This window comes from Chaetodon auriga, chromosome 9 (assembly GCF_051107435.1).
Source record: "Chaetodon auriga isolate fChaAug3 chromosome 9, fChaAug3.hap1, whole genome shotgun sequence".
NCBI classification, from domain to species: domain Eukaryota; kingdom Metazoa; phylum Chordata; class Actinopteri; order Chaetodontiformes; family Chaetodontidae; genus Chaetodon; species Chaetodon auriga.
The window spans coordinates 3434680-3456186 of NC_135082.1; the positions used below are offsets into that span (position 1 = coordinate 3434680).

The window sequence follows — 21507 nt, forward strand, 5'->3', positions numbered from 1 at the left end:
AGACAGTTCATTATTTTCAGAACATAACAAGTAAGCCTGTTGTCATGTTAGTTATGATTGCAGCTTCATGAAGATAGATGTGATTTTGTATTTTTGCAAAATATATCAGACTAAGATTTTACATGATGATAATTTTCTAAAATATCATAGACTGCTACATATTAAGATGCTCAGCAGTGTATAAATGGTTAAAATTAGCCACACCTTGACCACCTGCAACAATAAAATACTACTTGCGTGAGTACTAATTCAATAACACAGTAGTACAATAGTCATTGGATCCAATTTCATGATGATACTTGAAAGAATATTTTGTTGATCACACATTAGTACCTTTTACTTACATGGCATTTTTAATGTGCAGGACTTTTACTTGCTATGGAGTATCTTTATATTGAACTTTTGTTAGTTTTACTGAAGGATCTTAAAGTACAATTCCATTCACCTCTCCTGAATTGGGGTGGCAGCAGATGTGTCACAGGCAGGCACCTGAAAGTGAGCCTATGTGACATTGCTTGAACAGCAACAACTGCGTTCAGGAGCAATGATTTGGGGAAAATGGTAATTGCTAATACATAGCATAATAGTATAAGTTGATGAGCAGTAAAGGTCCCAAAGTCAATTTTCTTTTATAATATTAAATATTCAAGATCAAGAAAGCCATTTCACTATTACTCACTAAGAGTTAAATATTTAGATCATTTGCTTCATCAGGACTCAGTGGATGTGCTTTGAACAGGTTTAACAGTGACTAAACAACCCTATTTCTTTTACTATTTTTTATAATCTGTACAAGTGTGCATATAAATAATTGTTTTTCTATTCTGAACACTTATTTTGACCTCTTTATGCCAACATGCTTGCTCTTTGTAACATTTGCTGGCTTTCCCCGGTGTGGGATCAGTAAAGTCTTATCTTAGCTGTCATCAGATTCTGACTCAACAGTTGCTAAAGCCTAATTGGTGTATGACCTTCTTCTAACTTCTAACTTCTTCTAAACCAGTGAGAAGAGCACAGAGAAACAAATAGATATCTTTAATGTTAAATATCCAAAACTGAGGCTGCTTGAAAAAACTCATCTTCAGGGCCTTTCACTCAGCGAACTGAGAGTAATGTTAGCTGCACATCCAGCACTGCAGCATCAGTGCACTAGCCACCATAAGCTACTGGTCAAAGTATTGGTAGCAGCAAAAGCCCTGAGTTTACTGAGCAAGGCGAGAATGGCTATATTTCACTTGTGCATACAACTTTTTAGTTATCAGAGGGACACTGATTTTGCATATTTAAAAAAAAATGTACACCTAAACAACTGAAGAAAATGGAGATGGTAGCAACAAAATAAAAACTCACTGTAGTATTTGTATTCCAGTTCTGTAGAAAAAAAGGTCAAATATGTATTTGGGCTCATGCTACCTATCAATCTCAAGGAGTTAGGTTCTTCTATCTGCAATTCTTTTCACACAAATTATGTCATTGACAATTCTTACTATTGTTATTCCTTCTGATTTCACAGAACACACTATTATGTCGGGTTAGGTTAAGCCAAGTAGAACAGTGTTCTTGGGAAAAACTTTAAAATGACAAGCAATCAGACAAAAATCATGTTTAATCCCTCTTTATTTTGCAAAAACAGTAACATTTGTAATAGCCAGTTTGTCCTTTGCTAAGTCAAAGACATTCACTTACATCTTAATCGAGACCTGTGAACCTGCCTGTGAACACCAAAGACAGACTAATCATCTAATTTCTGTAACATTCTTACTAACAGTAGGTTCAATTCTTCCCTCAGTGATCTCAGATCTATTTCAAAGTATCCTATGCCAAGATACCAAAGCCTGAAATTCAATAATAGACGTGAGGAAATCTGAAAGAAGGTATCAAGGAAGAGAGACTACAACACAACCGTCAAAGCATTTCACACTGGAGACTTTTCTTCAGACATAATGTAACATTTCCCAAACACACGCATTTCATGTCAAACCAGCACATCACCATCATGACATTTCATACTTGCTGCAAACCTTTAAATTACACATCCACACAGGGCTGAACGCTAGAACAAAACAAGAAAAGCTATTCCAAAGGACAGAGAAGTAGAGTGAAAGAACATGATGCTGCTTGTGCACTCGCCTATTCAACTCACAAACACAGTTCAAAGAGCCATGATACTAAGCTACACTTAAATGTACATTGATAATCAGTCTATGTTAAACCAGTATCCCTTATTGAGTTTCTTTCTTCAATCTATATCAGTGGCTAAGGCAGAGATGTAGATTAAAAAGGATGTGAGAAGGACTTTTTGTAATTTAATATGGGTATATCATTTAGTATTTTGCACATTCACTGTATTCATAAGATTGTCTGCAAAAAGTAAGGAGAGGAACAACCTCCCTGAAACAGGTAAACAACACTGAAAATAGAAGAAAACACCTGCTGTGCTCTCTGTGGGTCAAAACTTTCAAGTCTGTTCCATTTCTGGAAACACCCCTATTCATGATGCACAGCTGCTATTTTCCAACAGCTGTCAAGGGAAAAACACCTACTGTGACATCGCCAACCTGGGTGTGGCCGAAAGTGAAACATGCTTCAGTGTTCTAACCCAATGAGAGCAGTGCAGCAGCAGCAGCAGCAGCAGCGAGAGAGAGTGTGTGTGTGTGTGTGTGTGTGTGTGTGTGTGTGTGTGTGTGTTTTACTGTTAAGCTCCCCTTGAAGGAAGAGAAGTAAAGGGAAACGAACACATGCCTTTAGGTTTACAGGATAACTTGTTTTAGTGATGAAATTTCAACTTGTGAAAAATAACAATGTGCTTGCTGAAGTTAGTGCCTCAGCAACTGTGTTGTTGGCTTTGGAGCTGTAACACTAATGGCATCAAAACATCTGTAGTGTCATCTTAAAGACTGAACAAGAAGGAAAACTGAGGTAGCAAGGTAGCTCCTTTAAATGGGCTGTGTAGCCAGTGTTCTCAAAGTGTTTCTTCATAAAAACAAATTGCTGCACGTGCTTCCAGCCGTTCATTTTCACACCAAGAGAAAAAGGAGGAAAAACCTGAGGTTGGGTACTGTACACAATGCTGGTGACTCAAAACATCCCTTGCCTTAAGCATTAACACTATAGGTTCACTTCACAAGTGGCTGGGCACTGTTTGGGTTAATAGGATTTGGTGAGGAGTACCAAGGTATGTGGAGTGACTTTTGAGGCAGTAAACACGGTAACATAAAAAACTGTGGACTGAATGGCTCAGTTTTGTCCACAGCAGTAAACAGACTGTAGTTCATTGGAGTTACCAGATCTTTCATTGAGGCTACTAAAGGATAAACCAGAGATCTGTTGAACCACTGACTGACTCATTAGGGACTGTGGAGTCAAGACGCGATGTCAGAGTGGAGTGTCACAATATATCGGCTATATGGGTACCACCAATAGGTTGGGATGATGGCTCCAAAAAGCTGGCATTGATCTAAACACTGTGTATTATGTGCATCTTTACACTGGAACTACATATTAGCCCCTTGTGTTTTTAGGGGTAAAAGGAGGAAGGGGAAGTGTAGGAGAAAGGCACATCCTCTTCTTCTGCAGGATAGAAAGCCATCATTCGGGAGCCCTTTACTGTGATGGAGGACAGAAGACAAAAGTCAATGGTGCTGTACATTTTCAGTGTCTATATGAATACATCGTGTCCATAGCCTATTCTACAGTAGCAAGAGTAATCAAAGGCTCAGTACCTGTTGGAATTACTGCATTTGCATCCTAAGAAGACGTCGCTTACCCTGAATAGCAGAGTTTAAAATCCATGTTAGAGTGATTTTTTTTGAAGCCCACACTGATTAAGACAAGTAGGGGTCAAAACGTCATTACATATCGTGTTATACTGCATCCTGATAGTAAAAAGAGGTCTCTTCAATGCTTTCTAAAATACTGTTACACTGGGCTGGGAAATACACTAGTCATGTACATACTGATCACATCAGTACACTGAATCTTTAATCAATCTGAGATCAGCCTAAACACAAAAGTTATCTCGTACCTCAGAAGCAGGGCCATCTTCATCGTCTGGAGCTGGGATGATTCTACCAGTCATGGGCCCCATTCCCAGCACCCTGGGCCGTTTTTCCACTTTAGGGGTTCCTTCCAGAACCACAACAATGTACTCTTTCTTGGGATCTTCAGCCAGGGTCTCTGCAGGAGCTGCAACTGCTTCTTCCACCGCAGGGGCTTCTGCAACTTCCTCCACAACTGCCGTGATGACTGGTTCTTCAACTAGAGCTGCAGTAACATCGGGTTCTACTGGTGCAACCTCTACTGGTGCTGGAGCCTCAACAACCAGTGCGGGGGTCTCCTCTACTGGGGCTGCCACGACTGGTGCAGGGGTTTCTTCAACAAACTGTGCAGCCTCTACTGGTGCTGGAGTTTCCACAACCAGTGCAGGGGCTTCTTCAACAACTGGTGCTGCCTCTGCTGATGCAGGGGTTTCCTCAACAACTGGTGCAGTGGTCTCCTCAACTTGTGCCACCTCTACTAGTGCTGGAAGTTCAACAACTGGCATAGGGGTTTCTTCTTCTTGTGCTGCCTCTACTGGTGCAGGGGTCACCTCAACTTGTGCCACCTCTACTGGTGCAGGGGCTTCTTCATCAACTGCTGCCGCCTCTAGTGGTGCAGAGGTCTCCTCAACTTGTGCCACCTCTACTGGTGCAGGGGCTTTTTCCGCATCTGGTACAATCTCCACTGGTGCAGGGGCCTCTTCTACTGCCACTGGCGCAGCCTCCACTGGTGCAGGGGCATCTTCTATTGGGACTGGTGCAACCTCCACTGGTGCAGGGGGCTCTTCTACTGGGACTGGTGCAACCTCCACTGGTGCAGGGGCCTCTTCTACTGGGATTGGTGCAACCTCCACTGGTGCAGGGGGCTCTTCTACTGGGACTGGTGCAACCTCCACTGGCGCAGGGGCCTCTTCTACTGGGACTGGTGCAACCTCCACTGGCGCAGGGGCCTCTTCTACTGGGACTGGTGCAACCTCCACTGGTGCAGGGGCCTCTTCTACTGGGACTGGTGCAACCTCCACTGGTGCAGGGGCCTCTTCTACTGGTAATGGTGCAATCTCCTCGGGTGCAGGGGGCTCCTCTACTGGTACTGATGTAGCATCCACTGGTGTAGGAGCTGCTTCTACTGGTGCAGGGGCATCCTCAGCTGGTGCAATTTCTTCAACAGGCTTTGCCTCTACCGGTGCTGCGGAATCTTCCACTTGGATGTCTTCAACAGAGGGCACCAACCCTTCCTTTACTTCAGCTATCTTCGGTACCTCTACAGTAGAGGCAGCTGCCAGCAGCACTGCAACACAAAATCCAGCCATCCAAACATCACTGATGCTCAAGTTATATTTTTACAACTTTAGCTTATACAACGTGAGGCCATTAACCATGGTAACTTGCTTTGTGAGACTCTTCTCAGGATAGAGGATATGGTACCAACAAATCTGGTGATTGTGACTACATACAGGTGCAAGGTTAACACCCAACAGTTGAAGAGGTTGAAGAGGAAAAAAAGGTTTTACAGGAAAGCTGTGTTATTCAGTTGAAGCATTTATGAAGTGGCCCAAAACAGAGAAAATACAGCTTCCCAAAGAAATTTTGCATGGGCAAAAACCAAACCACAGCATACATAATAATGGGCAAATACACTGCTTTAAACTCTGAATTATGTTTTTGCAAGAAATCAGTAAAACTGAGAAGAATATTGGAATGTGTACAATAATGGATTTTTTGAGGCAGATGTGCATAAGTTTTTGAGGCTTGAAGAAAAAAAAAAATGATGTATCTGCCAATATTTTTGCATATTTCATTTTTGATGAAGTTCTCTTCAATTTGATTATTAAAGATACAAGACCAACAAGATAATGGTTTGGACATTTTATAGTTGAAAAATAACTCATCAGTCTTCTCTGGTGGACGGAATATACAGCAGTACTAATTAAGGCTATGTGATAACCTAGAATTGGAAATATATTGACCATGCCGATACATCAGTCGTGCTCAAACAAAAGACCATTCACCAAGCACGACTCCTTCAAATCCTCACTGTTAAGTACAGAAAGTGAGGATTTTTAAGAATGCATATGGAATATACTATAGCTATATCATGCAAAAATACTCCTTAAAAGTATATCACTATGCAAAAAGCAAAGGTTGTGTCTGATGATTAGAGAAGTGCCCGTGCATTGCTGATACACAGTGCTGCAAAGCAGAGCTGAGTGCAGAGCTGAGTGAGGAGATGCTGTAGAGAGCCTGATTAAAATATTCATTTAATAATAAATGAAAAGAGCATGCTTGCATCTGTAAGATCACTGAAGACTTAGATATTGCCATCTCATATTGAATGCATTTCAAGAATTTACAAAAGATATATTTGGTATTTGAGAAGACAAAAAAGCACTGAAAATGCAATTGTTAAACTGGTGTGAATAGCTAGAAATGTCCTTATTTAAAAGCTACAAAACAAAATAATGATAAAAAGACCAATTCAGACAAATTAAAGAGCAGTAAACCTTTCCGGTTTGATCAAAGCTTTATTGTATGGCTCAATTAATTACTTTTAACTTTTCACAGTGCTCCTTATCCAGTTATAAGCAAAATAAAAATATGATCACATAAGATTTGAATCACTCAGTAATCCAATCGTTTCTTTGACAGTTTCTCTGACCTTATGATTCCTCTGGTGATTTCACATTACAGTTAAGGAAAATAACACACTGCAGCAGTTACAGAATTTGTACACAATTTTCAGAGCCATCTCATGTTCATGTATCTCTGTAGGATATACACAACTGTACGACAGTTTAAGGATTAACAGGCGTCTACCTGCTCTGTGATAACTGGCAAAGTATTAAAACATTACAGAGGTTTATATTGGAGAAATACAGTATTTAGTCAAATCTCATAAATTAGCATTAGGTCCTTCATAACAAAAAGATACCAACAATATCACAGCATTTGAGGGGTTTTCTCTGCTTGTTCTCTTGCCATGTCTATTTACTTTTGCGTGGAAACCTACAGAAGGCTTGTGGTAATCTCGCGGGTGAATGAGCAGGTTTTTAATACTGTTAACTGTGCAAAATCATAGCCAATCTGCATGAATGAGGTTTGTATTGAGAGTGATCACATTTATTTCACCCATAACTGCAAATGAGCGTCGCATTAAGACCTCACTGCCACTTTGAACCTGCTGAGAAGATGGCCTTGCTGATTTTTAACATCTCTAGGCCTCATAATAATCTCAACTAATATAGACATCGTACACAGTGATTTACGCTGCACATTAAAATCTTGAGTCATCCTTACATGAAAAAATGCTTAATTTGCACACAGTGCTGGCTGCCCTTTATACCCACTCCAATAAATAAAAGAGAAAATATACAGTTTTAGGAGACAGAGAAGAATGATGAATAAGAGGTGAACCCTGGCACCTGAGAAAAAGCAAATGACCCATAGTGGTTCTAGACAGTGATTATAAGTTACCTTTTCTATAGTTCTGTGTTGTGATGGAGGAAAAAGACCTGCTGTCAGCAGCTCTTTAATTAAAGTGGTTTCGAGATAGCCAAGTGTGTATCTAGTAGTGTGTGCATCTCCCTGTAGTGAATGTGTGGAACCTCAGGCCTCAGAAGAAGCTGCCTCCTCCTCAGATGAAGAACTCGTACCATTGCTTTCGGGTTCCTCTGCAGCGAGGGCGGGTTGTTCTGCCACAGCCTCAGCAGCCTCCTCAACAGCTTCAGCCACTTGGGCCACTTCTTCTGCAACCGTCTCCACTTCCTGCGCTGCCTCTGCAACGACCTCAGCCACCTCGGCAACGACCTCAGCAGCCTCTGTGACTGCCTCAGCAACTGCCTCCACTAAAGTCTCTGCCTCACCATCAGCAGCTGCAGGGGCCTCCTCTTCGCCAACCTCAGCTTCTCCACTGGCCTCCTCAGCTGCTGCCGCCTCTTCCTCCTGTTCTCCATCTGGAACACAAGAAGGGACAGTGTTGGCTGGAGCATTGGCTTGATGGACAGGGCAAACTCATTCTGTTTTCCAGTACAGTGAGCAGCCAATGGTCTTGATGTTCACTCTACAACCCCCCCGCCCCATCAACCAAATAATATTTATCACTGGTGCAGCCACTGTGTTTTCTACAGACACATGCAGTTTGAAATGCTGCATGTAAGACCATAAACCAGGCAAGACATCACTTTTCTCAAATGTGAACTATTTTGATTATTATTTAAAAAGTAGCGATACACAATATTCTTAATATACTATCAGTAGTTAGGTTTCCATCCAAGGTGTGAAATGGACAAGAAAAAGGGGAAAAAAAAGTGGTGAAATGTTTTGTAATCCCTAAAAATCTTCTTTTAATGCGCACTCAAATGTGGCAGGATTGTCACTTTTTATTGGAAATTCAAAGAACCATTACAATGTGAGAAGAAATTATTATTGAACCCTTCTTAATCTAACTGGATTCAAATTTCACAGTAAGTGGAGAAAAAACTCTGCATACTGCACACTACAAGTGACCTGACAGTGCCATGGACTTATTGCTGGACTGCAGCAAGGTGGGGGCCAGCCCAAAAGTCTGTCCCTGACTTACTGAGTGAGCAAGTGATAAAGTTTCCCCACTGGCTGTTGTGTTAGCTGTGGTCTGTAACAATGAAAGCAGACTAATGGAGCGCCATGCAACACATGGAACTCTACGATCCTGAGTATCGAAACAGCCATCTAATGGGTACATCCCCACTCGCACAACACTGAGGTTTTTTGTCAATGCTCATTTAGTAGGTGGGCCTATTGTGGGAACATATTCATAGAATCTGGAGTTACAGTGCATAACACAAGGTTTTATTTCATGTAGTTTCTATTGTTCTCAATGTAAACACGATGGCAGCAGTGCATGGGCTCAGTGAGCACAACTCTTTGTGGCTGGCTGTGTGACTATGGTAACCACAGAAACCACAGGGAGGGAAACAATACAGCAGCTGATTTCTCTTGTATCAGTGTTTCCAAGTGATTTACCTCTTCAACAGCAGAGAACAGACAGGTCAATGAAGAGAAAAATCTCATTCTATTCATGATAACAGATAGCAATATGAAGCAGTTAATATAACAGTAGGTGAATAGCAGCAGCCTGTGGTGTACGGGCTGGTAGAACCACAGGAAGCCAGGTGTTACTGTGTAAAAATGAGATGGAGCGTTGGATGGAAACATAGCTACTAACAGCTTATCATATTATTTTTTCCCAGATTTTCCAAACCTTACCACTGCCTCAGTGAACACATCATCTGAAAAAAACCAGAGGCGACACTTTTACGACACAAACTGCATGCCAACTCAGACAGGGAGGAGAAGGACAAAGAGGGGAGGAGGGGAAGGGAAAAGGAAGGGCAGAGGAGTGCAGGTTAAGGTGCAGGGTGGAGGGGGTGAAGTTGAATATTGGTTCTTACCATCCAATTAAGCTATCAGTTATATATCTGGAACTCTGAAAGTGAGTCTGACACTGAGAAAAACACTGACACAGCCCAGGTAAATTGTGCGTCTTTACTTCTTAACTGAGAGAAAACTCCATTTGTTCTGTATGAACCAATAACAAATATACAGCATTCGTAGGACACTGGTCAGGAGTAAACTTTGAGTCGAGTGCTCAACACTTGGATCATTGACTATTGGGAGTGATAGTAGCCTGCCTGCTGACATGATGTCATATAAGAGGTAGTATTTGAGCATATGTTAAGGCTCTGTAGCACTGTGGAGGAGCTGCTTGTTCAGGGAGAATTTTCCCCTCCTGCAAATTTCCAATACAAAAGCCCTGTTTTTATGATACCTCCAATGTTCCTCAACTTAAAACACAGGTGTCTCCTGCACAATGTAACAATACTGTCCGTAAGTTTATGTTATGGCTGTCAGTTTGAAGTCTTTCTTCCACCAGTTTGGTATGACAGACGGCTACAAATGCTACAATAGCAATGTGGCTCAGCCCCACTGATATGACAAAGAAACCAGTGAGAGGCTGGGATTGAGAACAAACAACTGTGCTATATTTGTTAGCCACTCAAAATTGAGCACTAATCAAAAAAGAGAAGTTTTTTTTCTTCAATTGTTATTACCAAAATGCATGATTGGCTAACTACGCATTTTGTACCTTTAACGTTTATATCAAAGAACCAGGTATTTTCTAATGTTCATCTTTGCTTGTCATTTGTAAAGATGATTTCAATTTTTCTTCCAGGACCCCAGACCTTGAAAAAAAGTTCCTCCCACTTTGCAACTCTGTCGGGCAGATATGGCATTCATAACAGCCTTGGAAGTCAATCATTTACACTTCCCATTGGAGGATGCGCCAAAAAACGCAGAGAAGCAATGAAAATATTTAAGGCTAAATACTAATATGGTCTTTTACATCATTATCATTACCTTTAAATGTGTGTTAAACATTATCATGTCAGTGGAAATGCACAGTGACAAGACTATTTCTTATATTTTCTTCGTTTAGATTCTTTGTAAACATTGTAGCTAGTAGAGCGTAAAGATGAAGGATCATGAATAATCTTTATATTTTCATACAAATGCCAGTGCTGTAAAAGTTTGTCAATACTGAAAGTTTCACTGAACATAAACATATACAAAATTATTATTGAAGTGGCCTTTGAGACTGTAAATACAGTGGATAAATATCTAACCACTAGATAAATATGTTGACCTGAGATAGCGCTAAAAGTAAACCTGGCAAATTCAGCTAACAGAGCCCTTCAGATAATGCTAATGGCATACCATCACTCACAATAGTGAACTCTAATGTGTTAGCAATGATAGCTCTGCTCGACAGTTTTGCTGACCAACCAGATAATGTCCCACAAAAACACAAAATTTTCTAACATTCTAAACCAGAGTGGCGTTGAAAAAATAATCTATTGTCAAAAGAAAAATGTTAAAGTTCTGTCCATTTATCCTCTTCACAGATTTACACATTAACAGTTAGCAGCAAGTGGCAACAAAAGGAAGAATGGAACACAGAATTAATATCCTTCACAGAAATGTCCAGAGGTTTGAGCAGAGGACTCTTTTCTTTCTTAGCAGTACAGGAGAGGAGGAAAGGAGGAGGGAGGGATTTTGTTTTCCTGTTCAGATCCAAAGACTCCAGTTCTAGGACGAATATCCATGCGGCCACAGAGGACCTTAGCTCTACCATTACACTGAAAAGAGTAAAGACAAAAAGAGTTAGAGAAATGAGAAGAATAAAAGTGGAGCTTTTTAAAAAGCCATGTTCAATTTACACGACTATGCCATTATGAAATCTAAATTCAACCACAGAGGTCATGTTTGTAAAATATGGTAATGGAGTGCTGGCAAGATGCGCTGGTGATGCTAATGGCGAGAGCTGTTAGAAGAAGCCTTAGTCATGAGGATATTATGACAAATTCACCAGTTTGTCCACCTTGGAGCTAAGACGTCTCTGTTTTTATTGAAAGCCTCACCTACTTCTGCTAACACAAGAGGAACACAGTGAGGAGTAGGATGGAGAGAAGGGAAGGATTGAGTGGTGTCGAAGGAGAGGACTGATTTGGTGACCAAGCTTTTTGGCCACAAGGGCAAAAATCAGGAGAGGTGAGACGGAGGTCACATAGAAGGACAGGTGTGTCAAAACTGTATTGGCCAAGAAAAACAAAACTCTACGAAGAACACGATACTGCATGTTACATGTATGTACACGGTCCCAAAGTAGAAATCCTGCAGATATCCTAAAGAGGAGTCGGATTAATTGCAACTACAGAAATTTAACTAAAGCCAAAGATAAGATACTCAAGAAGATTATCTATCCATCTAATCATTTCTAACATCCACTAAATGTATTGTTCAGAGGCTAAGTGTGAAATTAACTTTAAAATGTGACCACCTACCATCCACTCACAGATAAGTATAACAATTCACCAGACACTTAACAGTTAATTATTATTTTGTGTCAGAAATCTACCTGCCCCTTTGATTTTAAAGAGTTCTACTGGTGGCTGATGTCAAACTCCCACCCTGTTCAGAGGCAAATATCTGCACCATTTGTCTGTGTGTGTGTGTGTGTGTGTGTGTGTGTGTGTGACTGTTTGCATTTCTGTTCCTTCCAAACAAATATGTTGCTATGTCTCAGTTGAGTTTTTTCCTTTTTAAAACTTTTTTAAACAAACCTTGCATTGCTGTTCTTCTGCTATATCGTACACAGTATTGGCCCTCTATCAGACACTACATGCAAAATGCTGAGGAGTTAAGGTCACCAGAATATAGCATGAGAATGTACTGTTTAGAGTGCATACCCATCTCTAAGCAAGGAAGTGTCAACTATGCATTGTATGCACCCCACCCCAATCAGTGTGCTTTTGGAGCAGTTTTTTGAGTATTTTAGGTACTTAGCAAGCATATCTTCATTGAATGCTGAGGAGCTCTTGACTTGCCAATCACCTGGGGTCAGTGACCCTTTCACTCAGACTTGTGTCAGGTGCTTGGACCCTGGTATACTTGCTCTGCTGTTCCTATTATTATTTACAATTCCCCATCTTCCTTTTACTTGACATGATACTGCATTATTATAACAGGCTGTCATGTTAAACATCTGTTATTTTTTAAAGTTCATATTTACTATGCAATGTATTGATCTGCACTGTCTGCTGTTGCAATCACATCATTTCCATTTTAGATGTAGATATCTTCATTTCTATAACATTTGGTCAACTGCCTTCCCAAGGTCTAATCTTGGAACTAGGAGTGCTAAAACATTCAGTGATTAGTGTGATCATGAGCTTTCAGGCTAGTGAAATATTAGAAGCACAATCAAGCCCATGCCAACATCTCCTTGAACCCAGGTCAACATTTCAGTGAAGCATTCAGAACGTTCTCAGGCAGTGAGGATGAATGAAAGCAAAATATGTGTGATGATACAACTCACCCTCTTCATCGTCCCCACCTGAAAAGTAAAGGGAAACATTTGTGTAAGTTTCACATAAAAACAAGACATGGCAACAGTAGCCAGCTCAGTTGATGAGCAGTAAAAAGAAAAAAAATACAGTAAGGAAAAGAAAACTATGATTTGTTTCTGCAGAATACTGAAATAAACTTTTTGCAATTCTCATGTGATGAAATCTACTTGAAATAGGTCATCTTGATAGCAGCAGTGAACTGGGCTCTGCGTAAGCCACATAGTTTACACAGTGGATTTATCTCATTCCACGCATTAGTGACTGTACGCTGTGCTACTGCTGATGGTATCAGTGCACTGCCAATTGGTCTGTTTGCTCTTTTCATACTTGTCAAATTGGATAAAGTAAACTGATGTCATCCATGTAAAACACTGATGAGATTCAAGCAGAATACACAGTCGTGTGCGCTGGACCAGAAGATGTTTGTGTTTGGAGGAAATGAGTTTGTATTAGGGAGGAAAGGGGGTTTAGAGCAGGGACGTGCAGAGGTACTGAACAATAAAGATGCACTAATGTGAGCGTTTTGGCAGAACCAAACCATATATTGGTTTGGATCCAAGGTAGAGACGGAAATGCCAAATTTACAATTTCAATTATTACACTGGAGCTCAATTCAGCAGTACTTAAACATTAAGTCACACTGGAAAGATGTATTGCTTAACTGCTGTCTGGTGGTTAAATGCATGCCATATTCAGGACACGTCCCTATCAATGATCCTACCGATCAGTATGGGGGCTGATGCAGGCATTTTTTAATGGGTCAGTATTGACTACGATACACAGATACATTAATTCCATGAGTAACTAGATGGCAGAACAAAATGAAACATTTGTTTGTGTGCTTTCTGCAGCCACTCACACACTCTGGCAAAAATCATTTCTGAGAGAAGAGAGTCCACTCTGTAACACCAAAAACATGATTTGGCCTTGACAACTAATGCAATAATCATTGTGACCAACCAACCAAGGTCCCCTTATTAGCTTTAGCAGAGCTAAAGTATCCCAGTTTTTAGCAGCACATGAGTCATTGTCACACTTATCTCATGACGACTGAGCCATCTGCATGAAAACTGAACATGAAATGAAGACCATGAGATACAACTGAAAACTCAGAAAAGGTAGTAAATAGGTACTGTAATTATTTACTTATTTATTTATTTTGTCAAACTACCCTTCTTGCAAGGTCAAGAAAACAGTTGACACAAAATGCAGCAGCAGTTTAAAATAGGTCTGCAATTCACAATTATTTTCACAGAATGTCAGAAAAATAGTAAACATTTTCATTCACACTTCAGCACTCTACAAGCATGGTAAAAAAAATACACAAGCAGGAAAGCAGGCACTAAGGCAGTGAGAGTGTGTGTGTGTGTGTGTGTGTGTGTGTGTGTGTGTGTGTGTGTGTGTGTGTGTGTGTGTGTGAGAGCTATTAAGACAACATTAACGCAACATGGTCAGACTGAGCTGGGCAGCTACGCTGAGTCTCTTCATTTGTGCTTTGGGTCAGTAACGTTCCCTCATTGCTGAAATAAGCAGAGGATAATCTCGGACTGTCCCACAATCCTTTGCTTGGGATGAACTCAATCTTTTGGCTCACAGACACACAGACAGAGCAGCCCAAGACATCAATGAGGGCTACATGTGAATCAAAGAAACACACTACAATTCTGTTAGACAGAGCTGAGGTCAGTGCCCTTTAAATGATTAAAGCATGGGAATGAAAGGTGTGCTTGTGGCCTCCAGAGCTCCATGCTTACTCTTTAGCTTGGACTAAAAACTGACTAGCAGTAAATAGTCAAAGGGCAGTACTTCTAGCACTGTTGATTGAGAGCACCAACACAATTACACTGGGGGCACATCTCTGTATGTTTAATTCTTAGCATAATTTTGTCTTCATTTGTGTTTAAATACATTTGTGTTGCAATTAAAGACAATACAGTATTGTTTAACTCAACAAAAAACTTCATTTGCTACGTTTGTTGGCCCTGATTTCAGCACAAGGCGCTGTCCATGGTATCATGCATTAACACTCAGATGTGCACAGTACTGTTTTGTTCTTCATATGGGATTATTGACTAGCTGAGGGTAAATTTGTGTTATTGTCACTGGAATTTAATGTAGCAGTGAATTTGTCTAAATTTTAGAATTATCCCACTGAGCTAAATTTCTAGTTTCTTAAAAAATTACAATAGAGAGTCAAATATTCTAGTTGACAAGCCCTATGCTAAATGATTCAATAACAGCATTTTTTCTAATACCACAACACAGATGGAAAAAATGAGTATCAACTTATTCTCTGCATCTGCATTTACTTCACAAATGTTCTTTGTCCAGGGACTGTCACTGACTTGCAGAACCAACTGAACTACTGAACCAACTCCTCATAGCTGCATAACAGTAGTGGTTAGATATAAGCATTCATTTGTATTTTCTGTGGTCAATTTTCTAGAAATTCTATTAAAATTTGCGATACATTTGGACGGAAACCCAGCTTATGACAAAGTTTCATTATAGGCAAGTTGCTTACAAAATTAAAATTAATTAGATATAGCAGACTTTATTTCTCACTGGCAGCATCTGTCATTTTAAACAGGAAAGGCAGCCATCACTGCCGGCCAAAACTGAAGAATTTCTAAAAAGCTTGTTACTTGGATCATTTGAACTTTGCTACTTGTGAACAGAAAAAGTATGAGGTGAAATAACTTGATATGGGATTATTAAGCTTTGGAGCTTATTTGGAGCCAATGTGGAAGTGGATCTAAAATAAAACCAGGCATCAGAACCAAACCCTACCTGGATTATACCAACACGACAAAAACGAGCAAGCCGAAACACTTCTAGGTTGCTGAGCCAATGGAGGGATCTGGTCTGTGATCACCACTATCTTATGGTGAAGTGGGTGAAAACTACAAGTGGCAGGTGAGGAATACTTACTCTTTGGTGGCCATGGTTTTGGTACCCACTCTGTCTTGGGTCTGGCATTAATTTCTGAAATGCGATCATTGAACCTGGCGCTGTCTGAGGACACAGTGCTGAATGCCTGTGAAGAGAGGGAAAAGTCTGAATCTGAATCTGTTTTTTTCTCATTCCTCAAATGAAAAGATTCTCATTCCACATACTTTTTGAGTTATGTCATTTCACTTCATTTATGTCAGCTCATTTATTGGAACTGGGTAGTTTAATTCTTTGATAAGGATATATTGCCAGCACTGTTGACCTGGCTAAGTGCACATTAGTATCATTTAATGTGTTGAAGCTGAAATGATGAACTTCTAGAAACAATACCACTTACATATGCCAAAGAACCTGCAAAGGCTCCACCACACAGCAAGGCGTATAGTATGTTGTCCCCAGACCCACCAGGAACTGATGACATCGGCCTCCGCTGCACAACTGGAAAGGGTTACAGGTCACACGTTAGAGCTTTCTCAAACCTGTCATTAATTGATAGGTTTTGAACATCTTTAACAAACATGTTTAAGGAAGTTCCGACTGATAAAAATTTGCCTAGCTCTCTGGAATTGGCAACAACAACATTATTGTCAAAACCTGGCAAGGATTGTCAAAAATTCATGAAAATTAGTTGTATCAAGAGTGGATTATATTATGTCTAAATTATTAACGCAGATCAGACAGGCTTTGATAGAAATCAATATGAACTGGTAAATGTCCAGAGACTTTTTCATATTACTGAAATGGCAGACTGCAAAAAGACCCCATGCTAATAATGTTGATGAATGTGGAGAAGGATCAAAACCTAGCTTTCTTTTGCAATTTCTTAAAGGAATGAATTATGGACTGAGATGCATTCAATACATTGAAAAAATTTTCATTGGCCATAAAGCACAAATTCTAACTAATGGAGTCCTGTCCACTGCCTTCACATGGCCCAAAGGCACCCGCCAATGTTGCCCAAGAGCTCCACTGTAGCTGCTGGCTATTGCTATTTGCGTTAATGTCACCATTACTGGTAATAAATTTGGCTCAACTGAACATAAATTCTCCCTGTAAAATAAACCGTCATCAATTATTTGATAACATTTTGAAAAGCATTTATTGCGTGAAAAGAACCAGATGATGATTTCAATGGGATGACAAATCTAATCAACCTTGCCTTCACACAAACTACTCTGTGCCCGCTACCAATGACCCTGGACTGTCTTTGAAAAGACCCTACGGGATAGGAATAACGTGCAGCACAAGCCCACAAGCTTCAGCTTCCTCAGCGTGAAAAGGATTGGTGAGAAAGCACCCTAAGGTGCTCTACTGGCTCATGATGCCTCCCACTCTGATTGGATTTAAAGCAATAGATTTAGATTGCCAAAAATATGCCTGTCAGCACTTGTTTGACGCACGTTAAGTGACATACTCTACTGCACACCCTTGAAAGGAAAAGACAGTTTGGTTTTGGGCTGTTATGCTCACAGCTTTAAACATGTACTACTAGAAGCTTTAAATCCTGCTGTACGGTTTGGACAATTACTAGTATTCAAATCCACTTTTATTTGACAAAGCAAAACCTGTTTTAGTTTACAGCATTTTCTTCTCTGGCAGAACATTTAGCACTAGCCAAGAAAGGCAGGAAAGCCAGCTTTGTTTACTACTTTACTACTTGAAAAAACTTGGACCACAGTCAACACCTCTTAGCAATATTGTGTATGTGAGCTTTCACTTAAACAATTTGTAAACACCACAAAATAACACTTAATACAAAGACATGTAGCTGAATGCCATTTAGTAGAGAATTGGACTGCCCAAAGGGAAAAAAACTGTATCCACTAATCTGGCTACTGAAAAATTCGCTATGTAAAAAACAGACTGTATGAACACAAAATATAAACTAAAACTGAATGAATCAAACTGAACACTGCAATGAATAAAACCAAATATTACAGAACAAAGATTAGTATGATAGGAAATTTGGATATGGATAGGACAGGATATAAGAAATAAAAGCCTGTTTTAATACTTGATTATTAAAACTGTACAAATCTATGCATTCCCTATTCAATACTGCAGCTCCCAAATCCCCAAAAAGACAAAACTCTGATTCCAACCAACAGCGGTTTTACAAAGTGTTCCTGTGTCCATGTAATGATATTCTTTGTTCAATCATGTGTTCACAAAGTGGTGAACCTACTACCACCTGCTACCAATGAACCTGTTTACCTGTGGAACGTTCCAAAAAGGTGTTTTTGGAACATTCCACATCTTTCCCAGTCTTTTGTTGCTCCTGTTCCAACTTGTTTGGAACATGTTGCTGGCATCAAATTACAAATAAGCCTGTCTTTACAAACATCAATAACTTGAACAGGTAAAACATTCCATACATAACCTTTATCCTTTTTTGGAACTGGGGTTGTAAGTCAAATAACATGACCAATGAATGGCTTGCAATTGTTTTAACGGACTTAATGCCATCAATGAGACAAATACTATCAAAAAGTAAGTAGTAGTTTTTGTAGAAGGTAGAGAGGTCTTGTCATGTCCAGTATTGCAGGTATTAACTGACTCACATTCTCAGGAGCTAATCCAGTGTCCAGAGCTCTGACATGACCCCCTACCATCCTGTTATTTATACTGCTAATCGGCTCAAGTCTAAAGGTATGAGTTGGGGGGATAAGATGTGGGGGAATTCATGACCAGTGGAGGGGACGCTGGTCAAGAAGTCACAGGATTACAGCATGATATCCTTCTCTGGTTAAGTGGGACCACTGAGGTGAAGAAGGGCTGCAGTATCAGGGTCTGGTGTCCACCATATGTATCTCATCTCTGAGTGGATGTTGGGGATAGAGTAGACAGACATTACTTTAATGTAATCTCTTTAGAGGCCCCCAGGAGTGCCTGGCAGCAAGCACAAACCCTTGTAAGAAGGCATGTCACGCTGTCATCTTTTTTTAGGCTTGGTCAGGATGAAGCCAAAAGGTATTTCCTGAAGCAGGCAGGGCATTGCCAGCTGAGGAGCAGGCTGCCATTCAGGAAGCCAAGCACTTTGACAACACGGAGAATACTGATGCAGGAGGATATAGTATGTCCAGTGGAAATATAATTAATGGAGATTCAGATGCAAAACTTAAGCTAAGTTAGCTAAAACACATTCAGCCAGACGTGACCATCGAACATAAAAGTCAAGGTCAACTGCTTACATCATTACTTAACCGAGTTAGCTACAAACTAAGGATTTTCTCGTAATGACATGGCAAAAACATGGCGTACCCTGAGAAACAGCCACCTGTCGCAGTTACTTTCGCAAGTATCACAACTCAAATGTTAATCCAGAGAGGAATATGCCCATCAAGTTCGTTCAAGTTCGTCATCTTTTTGCTCCTACATACCACCGACAGTTTCCAGTGTTTCCATGTGTCACTCATGGTGATGTAACGTTATCAGAGATTTATGGAGTGGCACGTGGCGCAAGCTTACAACTCATAGACGCAACGTAGACGTATAGCTCGTGCCTCTGCTCTCTATACATTACACCACATTCACACGCGTACACCACGTGACTAACAGTGGCCACCATGTTTCCACGCTACTCACAGTCTAGTGAAGGTCACGTACGTATGTATACACACGTTGTACATGTATGTTTAAATTAACAGGGGCATTTCAATGAATGTAACTTCACAGAGACGAAACGTATCTCGTTAAGATGTATTCGTATTAATGGTTTGGCCCGAGTTACAATGGTCTAAATTATCGCAGTGTTTGTAGAGTGTGGAAAGAAGCCGGGAAACAGCGGATTAATGTTATAGATTTGGTCTGTCAGTCTGCTGCTCTGCTCAACACTGGCGGGGTACATACAAGGGTTTGTTTCATGTAATTATGAAATACAACAACCACGGCTCCCAGTTTACCCGTACCTCCACGAGGAGCAATATACAAATATCACACAATTTAAATACGAGAGACAAAAATTCACACAAACGACGTTCCAGCCCAAATGAAGCAAAAACGCCAAGCTGACCTTCATATCACATGGGCAGCCATCGCCATCCTCCAGTTTGGGGATGCGGCTATGAGACAGACTCACGAGGACACAGTGTACTAATCGGCACGCTCAGAGTACAGGCGACAGGTAGCAAAGAGAAAACGGCCCATTCAGGTACAGAGAGGGTGCAGATTCAGGGTTGGTCTTTTGGCTGGCTGATGACACTCACCATCCCGGGGCAGCCTGTAGGCTGCTCTCCGTGCCAAAGGCCCACACCTCTGCCAGGCCGCTCTGCAGGAAAACATAGCTGCTCTCCGAAGGCTGTGATGCCAATGCTGCAGCTTCAGCAAATGCTGGATGAATGGCTGCTCTGCTCTGTGCACGCAAACGCAGGAGGAGGCGGAGGACAGACCTGCCCTCTGTTGCGCAATGAAGGTTGTGCAGCGTCGAATGTATGAAGGGTAGTTAATGCCACAGTTCCACAGGAAGATGGCAAGTATGAGGAGTCATTAGCACCCTGGGGGAGAAGGGGGTTGACTATATGACACAAAGGAGAATGTTTTTCATAATATAGAGGAGGTTGGGTTTGTGAAAACTCATTACAGAGAGGATGCAGGATAGCTCAAGATATTCATTTAATTGAGAGGCAGACAGAGAATCATAGATGTTCCACTCTGAGTACGTAACAAATGTGTACACACAGCTAGCAAGAGTCCAGGCAGGCCACCAAAGTATGGCACTGTATATAAATAGACTGCTTAAGTCAGAGTCAGGTTTATTGCCAAGTAGGTTACACACACAAGCAATGTGCCTTGGTGTTTTGGCACATGGCAATAAACATAGAGAGAGAAAAGAAAAAGTACCTCAGAATCAAAGATCATAACAGCCTCTCGGCTCCCAAGTGGCTCCTCAGATTTTTTGTTGCTTAAATTAATTAATTAATTAATTACCAAACTAATGGAAAGTTATGTGTACGACTAATTACTAATGTACAAAACATACTTAGAATCAAATTTTACTGCATTTCCTGTGGTCCCTCATTTTCTCATAGTTGACCAATCATGTGCGGCTTGAACAGAAAAAAAAGATGAGAAAAAAAAAAACAATAACAAAAAACAAAGCGGCTCCGGCTCCCAGGCAGGATCCAGCTCCGATCGTTCCATTTCGTTAGCGACGTGGAGTGTTCCACAGTTTGTGTCAGGCCATGATCTTTCCTGCTGGCCTCAGGGTCCTGGAGGCTTGTGGGTTCTGGAGGGATGGCAGATTGCAGTCAGTCATCCTCTCGGAGGAGCGAACGATACTGTGCACTCTGTCCTTATCCTTGGCGGTGGCAGCCGTTAATCAGGTGGTGATGGAGGAGGTGAGGGTGGGCTCAGTGTTGGAGTTGGAGAAGTGTGCCATCACTGACTTTGGCCAGTTGATCTTCTTCAGCTGCTACAGGCAGCACATCCTCTGCTGTGCCTTCTTGGTGACTGCGCTGATGATGACTGGAGATCCTGGGTGACGATTGGCACCCAGCAGGCAGATGGACTCCACACTGTTGACTGGGGAGTCACACAGGGTGAGGAAGAGGTGGGCTGGGCTCTTTGTGAAATCCACA

At 40.9% G+C, this 21507-nt stretch overlaps 1 protein-coding gene across 4 annotated transcripts; it reads right to left on the reverse strand.

Moving 5' to 3' along the window:
- Positions 1-1599: 1599 nt before the first annotated feature.
- Positions 1600-20294, reverse strand: mgarpa (mitochondria localized glutamic acid rich protein a). Of its 4 annotated transcripts, XM_076739861.1 has the most exons (8): positions 20137-20294; positions 16269-16369; positions 15911-16016; positions 12949-12966; positions 7688-7987; positions 4025-5325; positions 3723-3767; positions 1600-3606 (listed from the first exon to the last, which is right to left on the reverse strand). In XM_076739861.1, the coding sequence occupies exons 1-7, from the start codon at positions 20210-20212 to the stop codon at positions 3732-3734; spliced, it is 1938 nt and encodes a 645-aa protein (XP_076595976.1). In that variant the 5' UTR covers positions 20213-20294; the 3' UTR covers positions 1600-3606; positions 3723-3731. The 4 variants fall into 4 exon arrangements, with proteins under 4 accessions (XP_076595976.1, XP_076595977.1, XP_076595978.1 ...); XM_076739862.1 differs by lacking the exon at positions 3723-3767; XM_076739864.1 differs by lacking the exons at positions 1600-3606; positions 3723-3767; positions 4025-5325; positions 7688-7987 and adding an exon at positions 11071-11209.
- Between the last annotated feature and the right edge of the window lie 1213 nt (positions 20295-21507).